The following is a 14270-nucleotide window of genomic DNA, read 5'->3' on the forward strand; positions in this document are numbered from 1 at the left end:
AGCCTAACCATTTTCTCAAGCACTGAGTCAAGTCAATTTTCTCAAGCAATCAGTCTGCTTTATTATTTGAGTACATTTAATCCAAAGTTAGAAAAAGAACTGTAGACTATCTAATCTTCATTTACATTCCTTATTTGTTGGTATTTGTTAAATTTAACTAAGAAGGTTTCACTGCATAGCTGTGTACTAAAGTGTGTGCTGCACTTGTGTGCCTCTTGTGAAATGCCACTGTGTGGATGGTGACATACATCAGTTCACTTTGCCTCTCTTGTGACCATGGCTGATGCACACTGGTCAACACAGGAAAATGTGATGTCCAAGTATGATCTTCCAGAGAAAGCAGGGATCCTAAAGTTTACAGGATGAGTGATGGTTTCTCAGCAACCCACAGAGATCCAAATGCATGGCAAGCAAACCATACAGCATCACCACTTCTAGCGAGAAGAACTGAAAGCCCATGTTCCTGAAAATACTCCATGTTTTATTTTTCCTTTCCAGTTCATTGGATGTTTCAGAGACCAAACTGCAGACTATGATCCACACTGCTGTGTCATTTCCAAAGAAGCTGTGTTTACACTCATTTGACCTGACAGGGTTCAGTGTGGCCACACCACAGAGCTTTCTCATGGTTCTTCTAGCATGCTGTTGAATTTTCTATTTAGAGCCCTACCTCCTGGAGCAAAGATTTCTAGCCCTCATATTTTAAAGGAGAAATTCAAACAGACTTTAAAGATACAGAAACTAGAAGTACTACCAAAATTACATTTTTCTACCCTCATAGATTCTGGATTTTGAGAGCTGATGACAGAGAACTGTACAGATGCTTTGCACAGATCTATAAAGAGAAGGAAGCAGGAATCCATCTCTGAAGATGGGAAGATAAATTTGCTATAATCTGACAAAGACCCGACCTTGAAGGGATATAGATTCATAGAGGAGCTTTGAAGATGTTACCTGCTTGGAGGCTATTGATTTCAAAACACATAATGCAAGCATGTAATTATAAATTCAAGCAAATAATATTAATATATAATAATATATATTAATATAGATTATTAAGAAATAATATTTAAAATTTGGCTTTTAAACCAAGAACATTTGGTTTGCAGTCTTGTAGTACAAATATTGCACTGCCATGCACAAAGATTAAAGAGAAATCTGATGGATGTAGAAGATACAACATCACTGGAAAGTAATTCAAAATTCAGGCATCTGGCAAAGGTTATTTTGCTGCCTCACAACTTCACAAAGCCAATAGAAAGCGAAATATTTACCACTATTAAAAATTACCATGACTGAGTAGTGAAAGCATCTTCAGGCTCTCACAGTTTGGTTAAAAAGAAGAGAGGAAAACTCCAGAGGTTATAATTAACAAACTACTTGGATTTCAACTGCTCAAGCTACATCTGAGTTATACCAGCCTTACAGCAGTGGAATCCATCCCCACACCTTTGTTATAGTTGGAGGACTATTTTTGTAACTTTCTAAACCAGAATATCAACTATTACATTAATTGTTAGAGATCAACATTGAAAATTATTCTGGGCATCATTCTACAGTTACATTTCACAGCATTTTCCTGACTTGAATACTCTGAGGTCACTTATGCTTTGTAATGACAGAGAACTTATGCAGCATCTTTCCAGCTACATTGAAGTCTTGAAAGTAAAAAGTCTACCAGAACCCAGCATATATTTACCAATTAAAATAGCCAATCACCTCCTTAAAATACAACCATACACAACCATACATACAGAAGACCCACATTATGTTCAATTCTTAATGTGCAGGATACCAAAGCTCTTACACAGAAGATTATTTAGCTGGGAATGGCCTCTGAAAGCAGAAGGATTATCAAAAGCCACTGAAAAGTGACAGTGGCAAGGTTCTCAGAAAGGAGGCAGAATCAATGCATTAGCAGTATCACAGAGCTTGAACTTAGGCTTGGAGAGGACACTGGAAATACCTGGCTCAAAACCATCTCCAAGGTGAGAGCCATATTTCTCTATCTTAGGCACTACCAAAACAGTCGGTGAGAGAGCAGGAAGTCAGAAAGGTTGCAGTATGACACTGACAGTCTACTCCTTTCTGCTAGGAGTTCTGCTGACAAAGCAGGGAATCCCAGCAGACCACCAAACTGCCACAGTTCTGGGAAACAGACAAAGTCAAAGGAGCAATCCATCAACAGTTTCTGGGTAACTCCTATGGAAATCCCAGCAAAAACTTTCCAGCCTTTCCTCCCTGAGGCTTCTCCTTGGGATTTTGCTTCCTGTAGAAGCAAAGGTGGAACTGGCTCAAACCACAGAGTTTGAGTAGAATCACAGAGTATCTCAAATTGGAAGATACCCATAAGAACCACTGAGTCAAATTCCCTGCTTCTCACAGGACCACTTAATACTGAACCACATGACTAAGAGCATCATTCAGATGGTCTTTGACAGGTTTAGTGCCCTGACCGCTTCCCTGGAAAGTCTGTTCCAGTACCCAGCCACCCTCCCAGTGAAGCAGATGTTCCTACTGTACAGTCTGAACCTCCCCTGATGCAGCTTCATTCCATGTCCTTGTGTCCTACTGCTGGTCATCAGAGAGAGGAGATCAGCACCTCCCCATCTGCTGACCCCCTTGAGGAAGCTACAGACTGTGATGGGTCACCCCTCAGCCTTCTTTTCTCTAAGCTAAACAAAACAAGTGACCTCAGCTGCTCCTCCTAATCCTTGTCCTGAAGCCTTTTCCCCATGCCTGCACTGGATCCACTCTCAAGAGTTTGATGTCCTTGCATTGAGGTGCCCATGGCATCTTTTGATTGATACAGAAGTACTTACAGAGTACTTGTGTCTTGTGCCCTGTTCAACAGTGACTGTCTCACCACTCCCAGATTTCACCAAAATCATACCCATTCCTAGAAAACCTTTTTAAATCAGCAAGTGTTCTGTCTGAGCCAGGTTGAGTACCATTTACAGCACAGCAGCCCTGAGTTTGAAATTCTATGCAGAGCAGTAGGCCAGATCAATAGAAACAAAACCTGAGTCAGAGCAGAAGCAATAAACCTCACATTACTGCCTGAAAAGGAACAAAACATTCTCCTGATAGGCTACCTTGATGCTTAGGTCAAGCATGATACCTGCACCACGGAAGAATCTGACCCAGCAAATCAGAGATGTTGAGAATGGGAGTCCAACATGTCACTTTACAGGTTAGGCACAGGACAGCATCAGAATGCAAATGTTTTTTAAAAATGCAGCTCTGGGGTTTTTTTCTTGCAAGAGGTCAAAAAAATTTTTAAAAATATGTTTCGATGTTCCCAACCTATAAGGTATGAGCAGCATTTTTTATTTGCATTCTCAGCAAAAAACAGAAACTAGTATAAAATGAGTATTCAGTGTCATAAGGCAACTCAAATGTAGGCTCTAGATCTGTCGCAAGTGGCCAAAATGAAACTGAGGAATGGCAATCCAGTAAGTTAAGCATAAATTGCACACCAGTCCAAGAGGCAGGTTTCCTCCATCAGTAGCTGTGAAAAAGGCATGCGTTGCATGTACAAAGAGATGCACTCTGCAGGGTCGGTGTTTGCAAGACAGCATGCCTTCTCACACATAGACACGCCAGCCCTGACAGCCCAGGACACGTACAGGTGCAATTATGAACATTCTGCTCGGCTGGAAGCCTTGCGTACCGCCGTGGGAGCGTTGGAGCGGGCACAGAGGCATCGCGAGTGGAAGCGAGCGCAGGGAGCGCCTGAAGGGCCGCGCTGGCCTCGCTCCTCTCGGGCTCCCCCGCGGCGCCGAGGCCCAGCCCGGGCTCCGCCGAACGCCCCCAGCCCTGGAGCATCCCTTCCCTTCCCTTCCCTTCCCTACCCTACCCTACCCTGCACCAGCCGCCGCACCCAGCGCGCCGCGCTCGCTTCGGGCGGACAATGACCGGCGGGCATACAATGGTGCAGGGCCGGCGGGAGGCTGAGGCGGCTGCGGGCTGCGCCTGCCACACCTCTCCCGCCATCTCCTCTCCATCACCGCTGGCTCCCGCTCGCTCTCCCCTCCCGTCCATCACCTCCATCCGCGCCGCCGCCCCGGGGCCCGCAGCCGGCCGGTCATTGTTCTACCGCCGCGGGCACCTCGGGCGACCCTCTCGGCCGCTGCCGCCGCTCACCGTGCCGCCAAGGAAAGACGCCGAGCGGCGAGGCATGAGCACGGCGCATCCATCTTCCTGCCGCCGCGGCGGCTCCAGCGCCCGCACCGGCCCCGCCGCCTCCTGCGCGCCGGCGCTGAGGGCGCGCGCCCGCCCCGCCGCCGCCGCCCCGCGGCCGAGGCTGCGCTGCCGGTCCGGGGCTGCGGCAGCCCCGCCCGCCCCGCCGCAGCTGCGCCCCGGCAGCGCAGGCAGCGCCGCGGGGAGCGCGGCCCGCCCGGCTGAGGGTGCCAGCGGCGCCCGGCTCCCTCAGCACTGCCGGGCGGCCGGGCCCCAACAAGCCAGCCTCTGAGGGCGAAGGGCCGCCGCCCTCGGACCACAGTGACTCGAGGGGTCCGGAGGCTCCGTGGCCTCAAGCTGGAGCTCGCCCCAGGCCTTGCGACTTCCGAGGGACACACCTCATCACTAGTCTCCATTTGGACAGCACGTCAATGGCCACTATAGTGGGGAGTGTGACCTTCGTCACCCTGGGGTCCACCTATCCAATCCATGTCTTTCCAGCTTAGAGACAAGGACACTGTCTGGAAGCCACAGTATCAAACGCTTTGCACAATCACAAGTAAATGACACGAGTCACTCTTCGTTTATCCACCAGCACATTAATCCCCACGCAGAGAGGCGGTACCAAGTTTATCAAGCACAATTTGCTTGTTTGTTCCAGTACCCTAGTGACAACAATTTTATAAATGGTCTCACTGATATCATCAGGTTTGCATGGAATTAGCAGAGTTCTTGGAAAAATACATCAAGATCCAGTTTCACTGTTGAAAACCATCTGCAATAGAAATGGTTGTTGAATGGATACTATGGAACATAGGACAGTAATTTCTAGAGATGCCCAGAACTAAGAACATGGGTTCCCTCTGTTCCATGGAAATGTAGCAAATGCATTGTACAGAGAGCCCAGGGCTGTGACCCAGGTTTCCTGGTGTGCCCAACTGTACAACTGGTCTCATGAAACACAGGAAGCTATGGCTAAATGGGAAGGGTTTATAAATGCTTTGTCCTTCAATTAAAGTCATGCCACAGACATAGGGGTGTGGCTGTAAATTTATAGGCTGTAAATTCTGAAAATTTATAGGCTGTAAATTCTGAAACAAAGGCATAATTATCTTTTTGCCTTCTTAACAAAATGATCCATTATAGTTCATTTGATTCCATTGCTACAGTACACATGGAACCTGAACCATAAAGCCCAAGAACTGTTAACTTCATTATTTTTCAATTGTGCTATCCCAACTGCTTTTCTACTGAAAGACAAAACTATCCATCAGATCTACAGTGAGAACTCAGACAGCAGTCACCTGAGGCTACTTGGGATTCCTCTGACATTTACCAATCCTTTAACATACCCATGGGACCTATCTCTAAGTGCCTATTCTACTGCTGTGTAGTTCAAGACAAGCAAAAGTCATTACATAGACAGATAGGTAACAGTTTCTGATGAAGACAGCAGTGATACCACTAAGAGGTCCTCCAAAGAAGTGCAGTAAAGACCAGAGGTAACTTGGCAGAATCAAACTTAAAATGTATTTTAACTCAAGCAGACAGCTCTTCCAAATGCCTCACTTAGCAGTCCTGTGTAGTGGGACATGTCTGCCCTCTGACTGGAATGACTTGGTGAGAAGTACAGCAGGTTCTCACATTGCAGCACAGGCACTTTGACATCAGGCTCCCCTTTCCCTGTTGGGGCCCATCTCTCTTCAGCTGTGGACTCCGCTAACTCCTTCCCTTTATGGGAGGGCAACAACAAAAGGAGGAATTTCCCTAGACAGAAGTGGTTGCATGTGCCACTTGCAATGTCACATCCAATGCACAAGTTAGAAGTATCAGAATTGTTCATGGAGTTACAGAAGACAGATTGAGGGGGGAGACACGACGTGTGGGAGTGTTGTTGGCTGACAATGATGCCGGAAGGAAAAAGGGAGCGGCAACATCTGTGGATGATGTTTCTCCTTGGTTGCGAAGCTGTAAGATCTGGCGCAGCAGGGCTTTTCCTTCTTCTCTAGTCTGAAATTAATTTGTAGAAAACAGAACAGTACAACTATGAATGGATGGTTTCTGGGTCAAACTCAGTATGTAAGCAGTGTAACTTAAAGCAGCTTGTCATTCTGTAAAGCTACAAGCTATAAAAGCCATTCTCAACTCTTTTTTCTTCTGCTCCTTAGAAATGTTAAGGTAAGTCACTTTTTTTCATTTTAGTCTTTCCTCCTTTTACTCTTGATTGGTGTGTTTCTTGGGTGTTTCAGAGAACAGAACCACCAACCACTGAAGCTGTCTAAATATTCCAGCAAGTAGATTGGGAAAACTTTGAATAAGGTGAACTCAGGTTGGAGAGAGCTCCAGGCAGCTTTGTCAAGGATAAGCCAAACACCCTGCACTCATGGCTAGTGTCTACCGCTAGGCTGAAATTAAAAATCCCAAACTGCCCACTTACAGATACATAACATCACAGAATATGAAGCTGCACACAAAACCCAAGTACTATTATACTCTCTGCGCCGTCTACACAAAGAAGATGAGGAAAAAAGTTTTGAAAGTACCACCACTACACAGTGTGTGGGAGTTTGTGACCATTCCACTACCTCCTCAACACCAATATTTTTAGCAACTTTAAGACTGCCATTTGAAGCTTCAAATTCTTTTACTTAGTGAATTCCAATGAGGTATGGTTCAGTTTCACTATCTATACCACATTCCATGACTTTTATCAAACATACTCGGCATAACTGCTCAGGCATAGATAACAACCACCATTCAGGATGCAACTTGTATGGCAGACAGCCCTTATTCATAGAAGACTCCTTCCACTCTGAAGGGAGCCAATATCAAGGTCATAGATCCCTTAAGAAAGAAGCACCAAAGACTGCGCAGGTACTCACATCATTGAAGGCACAGCATTTCTGAGCACAGGCTGAGGCTTCATCCCAAAGCTTACATTTGAAGTAGTACTGGGCAAGGTAACGAAATGCAGTACTGACCTCCAGGTGCTCCACTACCTCCTACAGTGAGTGGGGTATAAAACATCATTTTTAAGTGCCTTCCTAAGTAGCTGTATACCATGTTTACTTCTCCTTTTATTCCCAAGCTATCTTCTTACCCCACAGGAATAGATATCGTGGATGTATTTGATGTAGCATTGAGCTGCCTGCTCAGATTCATTCAGCTGTTCATGCAACCTACAAAAGGAAAAAAGTGGGTCACTGGAACAAGGCTGCCCTGTTGAAGACCTTCTTGGTCTGTAAGAATGTACCTGCTCACCCTGACCTGGACTAAAGCCAGGTCCTTTCCTTCAGAATTTGCAGGACATGCAACATGTACAACCCCTTGTGGAAGGAGATGATCCAGTTTGCATTCATGCTGACAGACAGAGAGGCAGGCAGTCAGATAGTGACTAGACAGCTAGAAGCAGTGGCCTTTGTATATTCTGTTGCATTTTAAACCCTTTAACAAACCTTTGCCATTCTACTTACTCAGTATTTCCTCCAGTGCTCCTTCTTCCCCTGCTACAATCCAAATTTGTACAGCAGTTTCACTTTTCATTTGCCCCCTTTTTTCCCCCCTCTTCGCTTTTCCCACTTCATACTGCTTTATCCCCACCAAAACAAAATTAGTGCTGATGTCACAGTATTCACATTAGACCTCTTTCAATGTCACAGCTATATACTAGAAAGGAAAAATAAAACCAAGCTACAATTTTATACATCATGTACCGTCATGGTCTGCTTTTAAGTTGCAATACAACAAATACAATTGCTAGTACTACATGCTCAAAACACCTCAGGATTCAGAAGTCATTTGCAACCCACATAATGCTATCATTCTCTCTAGTTATCCTGATGGAAACAAAGATAAAGCTGGACACCAAAATTTGCAGTCACTACAGCCCTAAAGATACCAATTCTTACACAGCTTCAAAAGTAATATTAGCTAACAGCAATTCCACTTGTTTACATTCTGTATTTTATCATTAGGTATCAAAGTGTGACTTGCATTCAACACAACCGTGACAGTTCAGTGAGGGTACATACTCACTTGGCGAGTTTCACAAGTGCCATTTTCTCCACATCTCCCACAGCATAAGCTCTCCAATAGCACTGTCAAGGAAGGAAAGTCAGTGAAGCATGCCACAAAAATTAGTCCAGTTCATGACTCCAGCATGCAAATCAGAAACAAAAAATTACAGGGATTGTCAGCAAAAAGGGCATGTATCTGTAGACCACTTCTTATTTATCAGCTGCTCTAGTTATACTGCAGCAGTACTTCCCCAACTGTAACTGCCAATGAGTTTAGGTAGCACTAGCTATATAATTTTGCTGCAATTTCACCCAGTGTTCTGCAAGACACCCTAGTCTTACACATCAGTTCTCACCTTCTTAGCTTCCACCAACTGATTGAGTTTCTCATAGCATTCTCCTAGAGCAACCAGCATGCGAGAGTCATTTGGTCTGTAAAAGAGCAATTCTTCAGGTAGTTTAATGGACTGCCAGCTGATCTCAGGGTGAGGGGAAGATGGGGGTTGGTCAAGGGAAAAAAATAATCTACACCTGGCAGTCTGTCATCCTTTTGCATAAAGCATCACTCTTACTCCTGACCAGTCACCCTCAACATTTAACTGACAAAGCTTTTGTTAAGTTAACTAACACAACTAAAAGGATTTAGAACAGTGGGACTGCACACAAAGCATAGATGTTTTATTCCTTCCCCAACTTAGTTCTTGCATGTAAATTCCTTAGCCAGAATCAACCAGGTAAGAATGAAGACCAAAAAACACGGCTCCATTCTCAACTCTACCTGAGCTGGTGGGCCCGTCGGTAGTAGTAGAGACAGTAAAATGGCATTTTGAGGATTTCATAGGTTTGCCCCAAGCCATACCACGCTCTGTAGTCCCTTTTGTTCACCTCTATTGCATGCCTGTCAATGAAAAGGAGATGAACTAGACAGAAATTCAGGATCAAAACCAAGACCAGCAAAAACACTAAGAAAAAATAGAAGATACTACTTCAGAAGCAAACACAATTTTGTGCAGTACATGAGCGGTACCTATAAGCTTGGATAGCTGCAGATGTGTTCTTCATCTCCATATACTCATGTCCCATAAGTGTCCAGGCTCCTAGATAACGAGGATTCAGTTTCAAGGCCCTCTGGAAATAGAGTGCTGCTTTTTCATGCTGGGAACGCAAGCTATAATAATTTCCTAAAGTAAAAGGCATAATATTTAAATAATTTTTAAAAACCCACAACCAACCAACAAAAAAAGCCAACACCAATAGAGAAGTAGAAAAAATGATGTAATGTGTATTATCTACTACCTCCTAACAAATTTTACAAGAGTCCTAATAAAGACAGAACTAATTTAAACCTCAAGAGACCTAACAGCACTCTGTTCACCAGTCTTCTGGTCAATCCTTTTCCAGCTGTACCAATCAGTTTATAATTCTACCGCCTTGGAGCGTCATGATCTAAGAAATCAATTTCCTGCTCCTGACACACAACTATTTCTACTGGAGTTTGAAGACTATAAAGGGATTTTTAGGTACATGGGTCTACTTTCTACCCTAGTACTATTACAACAGCCTTCAGAGAGAAATGAGGGAAAAGGGTACTCTGTCATTTTGTCTGCTTTTCAGGCTGCCTGAATCCAAATTCAAAAAGCGTCGATTTTAATTGCCTTGCCAGCTTATCACTTCCTCAAGTGTTTCCAAGATTCCCTCACACAGCCTACATGCAGCAAAATAAGATGTAAAAATAACATGTTACAGAATTGGCTCTCACCAATTACACAGCAGGTCTCAACACGGTACTTGTCTATCTCACAGAGATTATGAGCCAGGTAGCTCAACTCAGGCTTCATGCCCTAGTGGAACAAAAGAATCAAGTAATGAGAGAGCACATTATGCTTTGAAAGAAATTGCAGTAAACAATTGGCAATGCATACAGTGCCTCTCTTCCATGGAGTTGGGAAGAGGAGAGCAAGTATTCAGAGAGGCCAGACACCACCAGTTGCTTCACCAATGTTTAACATACCTACAACAAACACCATCACTATGGACAGGCCACAGGAAGAATGCTTACCCTTACATAGAGTAAGTTGGAGAAAGTGTCCATGTTTTCTATCCTGTAAGGATCTTGTTTCCTTAGCTCATTAAAGATCGATAAAGCTTTGTCAATATCTGATGAAAGAACAGCATATGGGACATCAACAACTATAAACGCCCAGTTTGCATTAAGGGGGTCATTCCCACTTAGTGTCACTGACCTCTTATATTGTGGTAGGCAACTGCAATCTGAGAAATTATATAAGTGCTTTTGGAAAATCCTGCATCGATGAGAGACTGATACTTCTGTAGAGCTTCCTCTATCAGCTGCAGCTCTGTATAAATGTGTGCAAGAAAGAACTCTTTCATCCATGTATCTGGCAAGGACAGGAACTTCAGCTAGCAAGAATCAAAGAAAAGAGATGACAATCAGAAGTATTCTACAAGGTACACGTCGCAAAGAATCCATTATCTTCCCTCCAATGACTTAGTAGATGGTCCTGAGGTAGGAGGCCTTCCTGCAGTCACTTTCTTAAACCCATTTGGTCAATCAGGGAAGAAACTGCCTTCAAATATGACATTACCTGGCTCTTGCTGAAGCTATTAAATTCAGACTTTCTTCCTATGTTTAAACATCAATATCGTAACACTAATTTCAATGAACCATGTAAGCAGACTCAAAATTATGTAACAAAACTGCACTTCCTTTTTCCACAAATTGGTAACACTCTTCTCCATCACTTTTTAAAATATTTTTTAAGTACTGTTTTAAATACTTCATCATTCAGAATTCACTGAAGAATTCCACAAGTGGACTCAAAATCCATACAGAAAGAAAAATAATCTCTTTTGGTTTTATATCTGAAGTTAGCTTCCCTGATACAATTCACCTCCTATGTGGCTTTGTACATTATCTTTTCAGCTTTGAACGTAGCAATTCTATATATCCTTTCAAGCTATGAGAAGTGCTCAATAACTGAGGAATTAGAATAAGATTAATAAAAAATAAAAAAGGCACACCTCTTGGGAGGATCTCCTTCATGTGACAAGATGATAACTCCTGACAGTGACAATTGCTTCCAAAAATACATTAATTGGAAATTTCTTAAACCACTTTGTGGGGGAATGATAAGAAATTAGCTGTGCCTGTATAAGATTTTCAAGCTACAGCACAACAAGCTATTTAAGATAAAGAAAATTTTACAACATAATTTACAGTCATGGATTGCCTTGCCTGACAGTGTCTCACAGAATGAAGCAGTGGGCAACATCAATCTTGTGGAAACAGAAACACTGGTCACTGAATCAGGCTAAACTCTTGAGCTTTGTTACCACATCTTGGTATCTCCAAAGTTTTACCATCTCTTTATCTGTAATCAAGTTGCAAAGTTCCAGCCAAGCTCCCCAGTGCAAAGGCAGAACATGAGCAGCTTCAACAAACACATCTATTGCTTCTTTCACCAGGTCCAGTTTCCGCAGAACAACACCATACCTGCAAAAAAAAGTATCAGGTTGACAAGCATCATGCAATTCTGCATATCCACACAAATATTTAAGAAATACGTGCCAACACTTACAGATAAAGGCCAAATCCATCCAGTTCCTGTGCTTTGTGTTTCTTGCTGAGCTCAACTCTCAATTCTCGTAGAGCTTCATTTTTCACCTGTCCTTTTTCCAGAGGTCCTACATGAAGAGAAAGTCACACAGCTAGCTTTCAATAAGGAGTCTCACCACAGCAATGCCAAGTCTAGAGTACAGTCAGAATTATCACTGACATGACAGCTTCCCAGCCTGTGTTTATGTTCCCCATTTTAAAGAAAATTGCTTAGTCTGGTCACCCAGTTTAAAAGAGGACCCCTAAGAGATGAAAATCTGCAACCTGTAATTAAGCCAATGAATCGAAAGAAAAAGAAAGAAATAATGTTACAGAACCTATTATCCAAAAAATAGAGGGGAAAGCCATAGACCCAGGATGAGTTACAAGAAGAATCAACAGCAAAAGCTTCATTATCTCATCATGCATTTCTTGACACCAGAGACTTACCCAAACTATCAACTGTCTCATCATCCTTTTTCTTTTCCCCTGACTGTGGAAAAGAAAGAAAATCCAAGATTATATTATAATAGTGTTTTTCTTTTGTTTGCTGCAGCACTTGCAGCAGTGTTTAAACTGAGTTTTCACAGACAGCACAGCTCTGAAAAGAACAGCTCTATCTTTCTTTACCCCAACACAGAACTTGAACTTCAAGGTGGTCATTAGGAACCAAGTAAAAGAATAAGCAAAAAAATAAGATATGCCAGGGAGGGGTCGAAAGCAGAGGAGTTCAGTGCTAGGAGGCAACCCTTTTTCTACCTTACCAGGTATCTGGAGTACATGTACAAGAAGTAAGCTTTCTGGCTCTTGCAGCCCTGTAAAAAGTAGGCAGCCCTGTCATATTCCTTGAGATCAAAGTAAGACTTGGCCAACGTGTAGGCATCCAGATCACGAGCATCCTCCTGCAGGGACACAAAAGAATTTTAAGACCCAAGAAGCTCTGACATACTTTAGGAAAATCATGGTTACAAACATAGCAGTGAAATTGCTCCAAAAGCTAAAAATGTAGTTTGTCCATCTTTAGAGATGGTTCCAGTAGTATCAGAAAAGTTCCTCCACTCCCTCACATGATCCGATTCTAGAGTTCTCAAATAACAAGTACAGACTATTTAAGAACATTTAAAATAAATGGTGAGATTTCAGAAACAAACTGTGGCAAGCTGCCAGAAGGCAAAGCTTAGCTGTTCAATTGGTATGAAAAACCATAAACAAGAAATCTACTCAGGAATTCCACATAAGAGAATATTAATCTGCTAACATACAAGAGAACACTTCCTTGGTAATTATACCTTGAAATGCATTTATGACTTGTTACACTTCTATAACACACCAGGACACACACCCCTGAGTTCTACTGTATTCCTACAGAGGTGGGGATTGAGACACAACTTGTTTCTCTTGTGTCTTAGCAAGCACAAGTTTAATGGCAAAACATAATTTGTATTAAAATAATTTTGACCTCAGTAAAGAGGAATAAAAATAAACTAGCAGGCATATGATTTCAAGTTTGGCTTACAGAGTGCTTCATTTAGGACACAGCAACAGATAATGCCTTCATCTGGGAAAGCACATTAAGCTCTCTGGCCCTGTTGAACACACTATGGAAAGGATGTTCCCAGCATAATGGCAAGATCGGAGCTCAGCGCTGATCCCACTCGTGGTATTTGGAAGATTGCAATCATGTATTTTCCTCCACAGTTAAGATTAAACAGCCCACCCACACGAGCTGCAAGACCTTCTAGGGCTCACAGCCACTTCCCCCCAAGCACAGCCTGGGCCCATACCTCGGTGAGCACGGGCGGAGGTGGCAGCTCACTCAGTGGCAGTGGATCCAGGGCGAATGCAAGTTCAGCAGCCCTGAGGGAAAGAGAGCAGTAGGATTATTGAATCATCGAGGTTGGAGGAGACCTGTGAGATCATCAGGTCCAACCGTCGGCCCAGCACGACCAGTGTAATCCCTAAACCACATCATCTAGCGCCAGATGCAGACACCTCTTAGGAACCTCCAGTGACTCCACCACCTCCCTGAGAAACCTATTTCAGTGCCTGACCACCTGAACATTCAAAAAACATTTTCCAATATCTTATCGAATCTCCCCTATCTCAACTCAGGGCCATTTCCTCTGGTCCCCTCCCCGCAGGCACAGCAGAAGAGACTGGCTCCCACCTCACTGAGAACTCCTTTCAGGGAGTTGCAAAAAATTATGAGGTACCCACGAGCCTCCTCTTGTCGAGACGAAACAAACCTAGCTCCGTCCCATCCTCCCTCCCGGCACAGAACGTTAGCCCGGGGTACGCCGAGCTGTGCCCGGCCCCGCTCACCACTTCCCGCTGTGCTGCAGCCCGCGCTCGCGGCTCCGCTCCGCCACACTCAGCAGCTGCTTCTTGATCTCCCGCAGATCCGAGAAGTCGCTGCCGCCCGCCGCCGCCACCATTGCCGCCGCCGCCATCGCGCC

General features: G+C 43.9%; 2 protein-coding genes across 7 annotated transcripts in view; both read right to left on the minus strand.

The window, feature by feature from the left end:
* JAKMIP2 (janus kinase and microtubule interacting protein 2) overlaps positions 1-4247 on the minus strand; it is a 38773-nt gene extending 34526 nt beyond the window's left edge. For 4 of the 5 annotated variants that reach the window (XR_010029510.1, XM_063169137.1, XM_063169134.1 and 1 more), the window contains exon 1: positions 4147-4247. The gene's annotated coding sequence lies outside the window, so the exon portion shown is untranslated. The remainder of the gene's footprint in view (positions 1-4146) is intronic. The other variant, XM_063169135.1, reaches the window with a different exon arrangement.
* A 1438-nt stretch (positions 4248-5685) lies between these two features.
* CDC23 (cell division cycle 23) lies at positions 5686-14270 on the minus strand. Of its 2 annotated transcripts, none has more exons than XM_063169140.1 (16): positions 14137-14270; positions 13599-13671; positions 12579-12716; positions 12265-12307; positions 11798-11903; positions 11580-11712; positions 10442-10619; positions 10258-10355; positions 9958-10039; positions 9226-9295; positions 8977-9096; positions 8555-8630; positions 8218-8279; positions 7283-7361; positions 7065-7184; positions 5686-6192 (listed from the first exon to the last, which is right to left on the minus strand). In XM_063169140.1, the coding sequence occupies exons 1-16, from the start codon at positions 14262-14264 to the stop codon at positions 6022-6024; spliced, it is 1677 nt and encodes a 558-aa protein (XP_063025210.1). In that variant the 5' UTR covers positions 14265-14270; the 3' UTR covers positions 5686-6021. The 2 variants fall into 2 exon arrangements, with proteins under 2 accessions (XP_063025210.1, XP_063025208.1); XM_063169138.1 differs by having other exon boundaries at positions 9226-9379.

Source organism: Melospiza melodia, chromosome 14, assembly GCF_035770615.1.
Source record: "Melospiza melodia melodia isolate bMelMel2 chromosome 14, bMelMel2.pri, whole genome shotgun sequence".
Taxonomy (NCBI): domain Eukaryota; kingdom Metazoa; phylum Chordata; class Aves; order Passeriformes; family Passerellidae; genus Melospiza; species Melospiza melodia.

Excerpts from the sequence above, each read along its gene's own strand:
- CDC23 (XM_063169138.1), bottom strand. The coding sequence starts at position 14,264 with ATGGCGGCGGCGGCAATGGTGGCGGCGGCGGGCGGCAGCGACTTCTCG. Across the intron at positions 9,380-9,957 it reads TGAGACCTGCTGTGTAATTG|GAAATTATTATAGCTTGCGT; the intron begins GTGAGAGCCAAT and ends CTTTTACTTTAG. Across the intron at positions 7,362-8,217 it reads GCACTTGTGAAACTCGCCAA|GTTGCATGAACAGCTGAATG; the intron begins GTGAGTATGTAC and ends TTCCTTTTGTAG.